Consider the following 2,095-nt stretch of genomic DNA (forward strand, 5'->3'; position numbering starts at 1 on the left):
TATATATATATATATATATATATATATATATATATATATATATATTTGTATTTGTGTTGTCTTCCTTCTCGTTACAGTCAGAAAAGCTAATACGATGTTGTTTGGGGATTGTCACATTGGGAAAGCCAAGACACAGAGTTTAACCATCACAAACCGATGCCAACAAGAAACCATTTGTTTCCAATGGCTGACCAAAGAACCATTAACGTTTTCCCCCCAGATGGGACACCTACGTCCTGGTCAATCTAAAAATGTCGTTCTAACATTCAAGTCCTACAAACCTATCGTCCTTCAAGAAGAGGTCATACCGTGTGCAGTGAAGAAAATCACTTTTGAGAAACCACTCTCTCAGGTAAAAATATCCATCATCATCATCATCATCATCATCATTAACTTCAACATCATCATCATCGTCTTCATCATCATCATCATCATTAACTTCAACATCATCATCATCATCATTAACTTCAACATCATCATCATCATCATTAACTTCAACATCATCATCATCGTCTTCATCATCATCATCATCATCCTCCTCATCATTCCATAGTAATCTAAACACTACTTGTGTGAAGGTACATGGCTGAGTGGTTAGGATATTCAGCTTGCAATCATAAGGTTATGAGTTCAATTCCTGGCGATGCAGTGCATCCTTGAGCAAGGCACTTTATTTTGCATTGTTCCAGTCCACTTGGCTGGCATAAACGAGCAGTACTTGTAATTCAAAGGGCCAACCTTGTTGAATTCTGTGTCCTGCTGAATTTCCTCGAGAACTACATTAAGCGTAGGTGTGTGTGTGTGGAGTACTCAGCCACTTGTATGAGCAGGCTGGTCTGTTAATTCGACCGACTGGAAACCTTGTCTTCATAACTGATGGAGTGCCAGTCTTACTTGAGTGAAATCAATGGAGAAGTTGGTAAAGGTTCAGTGTACATGCTAGAAATAACAACCAATTCTCCCTCAAATCACAGCATTATTATCTTAAGATAAGTAAAACATATCGGACAATGTAATCTTAGGTGTGTGAGTAAAAGAAAGATGGTTTAGACCAGGGGTGGGGAAACCCCTGCCCACAGGCGCAATTGTGCCTGTGAGCCCATTCAATTGCGCCTGCAGGCTGGTATACTCGTATGTACAAAATATAATAAATTTTTCATTTCTAAAATTTATACAATATATTCCTATGCCTATTTGCAACATAGGTCACCTTACTGACACTTGTGCCAGTGGCATGTGAGCAAAACATTGGACTGACTCCTGTGCAGGTGGCACGTAAAAAAGCACCATTTGAGCGTGGCTGTTGCCAGTACTGCCGGACTGGCCCTTGTGCCGGTGGCATGTAAAAAGCACCCACTACATTCTCGGAGTGGCTGGCATTAGGAAGGGCATCCAATCTGTAGAAACACTGCCAGATTAGATTGAAGCCTGGTGCAGCCATCTGGTTTCACCAGTCCTCAGTCAAATCGTCCAACCCATGCTAGCATGGAAAGCAGACGTTAAAGGATGATGATGATGTCGCGTTTCCACTGCAACTTGAACTGGTTAGACTCGAACGGAAAATTGTCCGGTAATTACCATTCGAATGGAAATTTTGTTTTCACTATAAAACACATATTGTTAGGTTTGTACCACCCCCTTGAGACCCAACTACACTTTAGCTGAAAGAATATAGAAACCTCATAATTAATATAAACATCCTAAATTCAGTGGCAGCGTTAATGAAGATGTTACACGTTAATTTGATGTGTTAAACTTATCTTTATTAATGTATATCGAATTATGCATAGATATATACAAGATTTACACAGATATAAGAGTTAGAACTTGTGGCACTAAAAAGTTTCCCCACCCCTGGTTTGATTACACTGAGCTGGAGCTAAGATATCACCCCTGTACCCGAGTCAGAGTAGCTTCAGGGTACCTGCGTTTTAAATGTATTCTTTGTGTCTTTTATATTTCACTTGTTTCAGTCATTGGGCTGCAGCCATTCTGGAGCACTGCCTCAAAGAGTTTTAGTTGAGCAAATCAACCCCCATTGCTTATTTTTTAAGCCTAGTACTTATTCTGTTGGTCTCTTTTGCTGAACCGCTAG

At 40.0% G+C, this 2,095-nt stretch overlaps 1 protein-coding gene across 1 annotated transcript in view; it reads left to right on the forward strand.

Annotated features, from left to right (window-relative positions):
• Nucleotides 1-2,095, forward strand: part of LOC106880950 (hydrocephalus-inducing protein) — a gene marked incomplete at its 3' end in the record, with an annotated part of 180,276 nt that overhangs the window by 139,654 nt on the left and 38,527 nt on the right. The window contains exon 64 of the mRNA XM_052974127.1: nucleotides 78-352. Coding sequence (XP_052830087.1) covers nucleotides 78-352 — 275 coding nt within the window. The remainder of the gene's footprint in view (nucleotides 1-77; nucleotides 353-2,095) is intronic.

The sequence above is a fragment of the Octopus bimaculoides genome, chromosome 1 (assembly GCF_001194135.2).
Source record: "Octopus bimaculoides isolate UCB-OBI-ISO-001 chromosome 1, ASM119413v2, whole genome shotgun sequence".
NCBI lineage: Eukaryota > Metazoa > Mollusca > Cephalopoda > Octopoda > Octopodidae > Octopus > Octopus bimaculoides.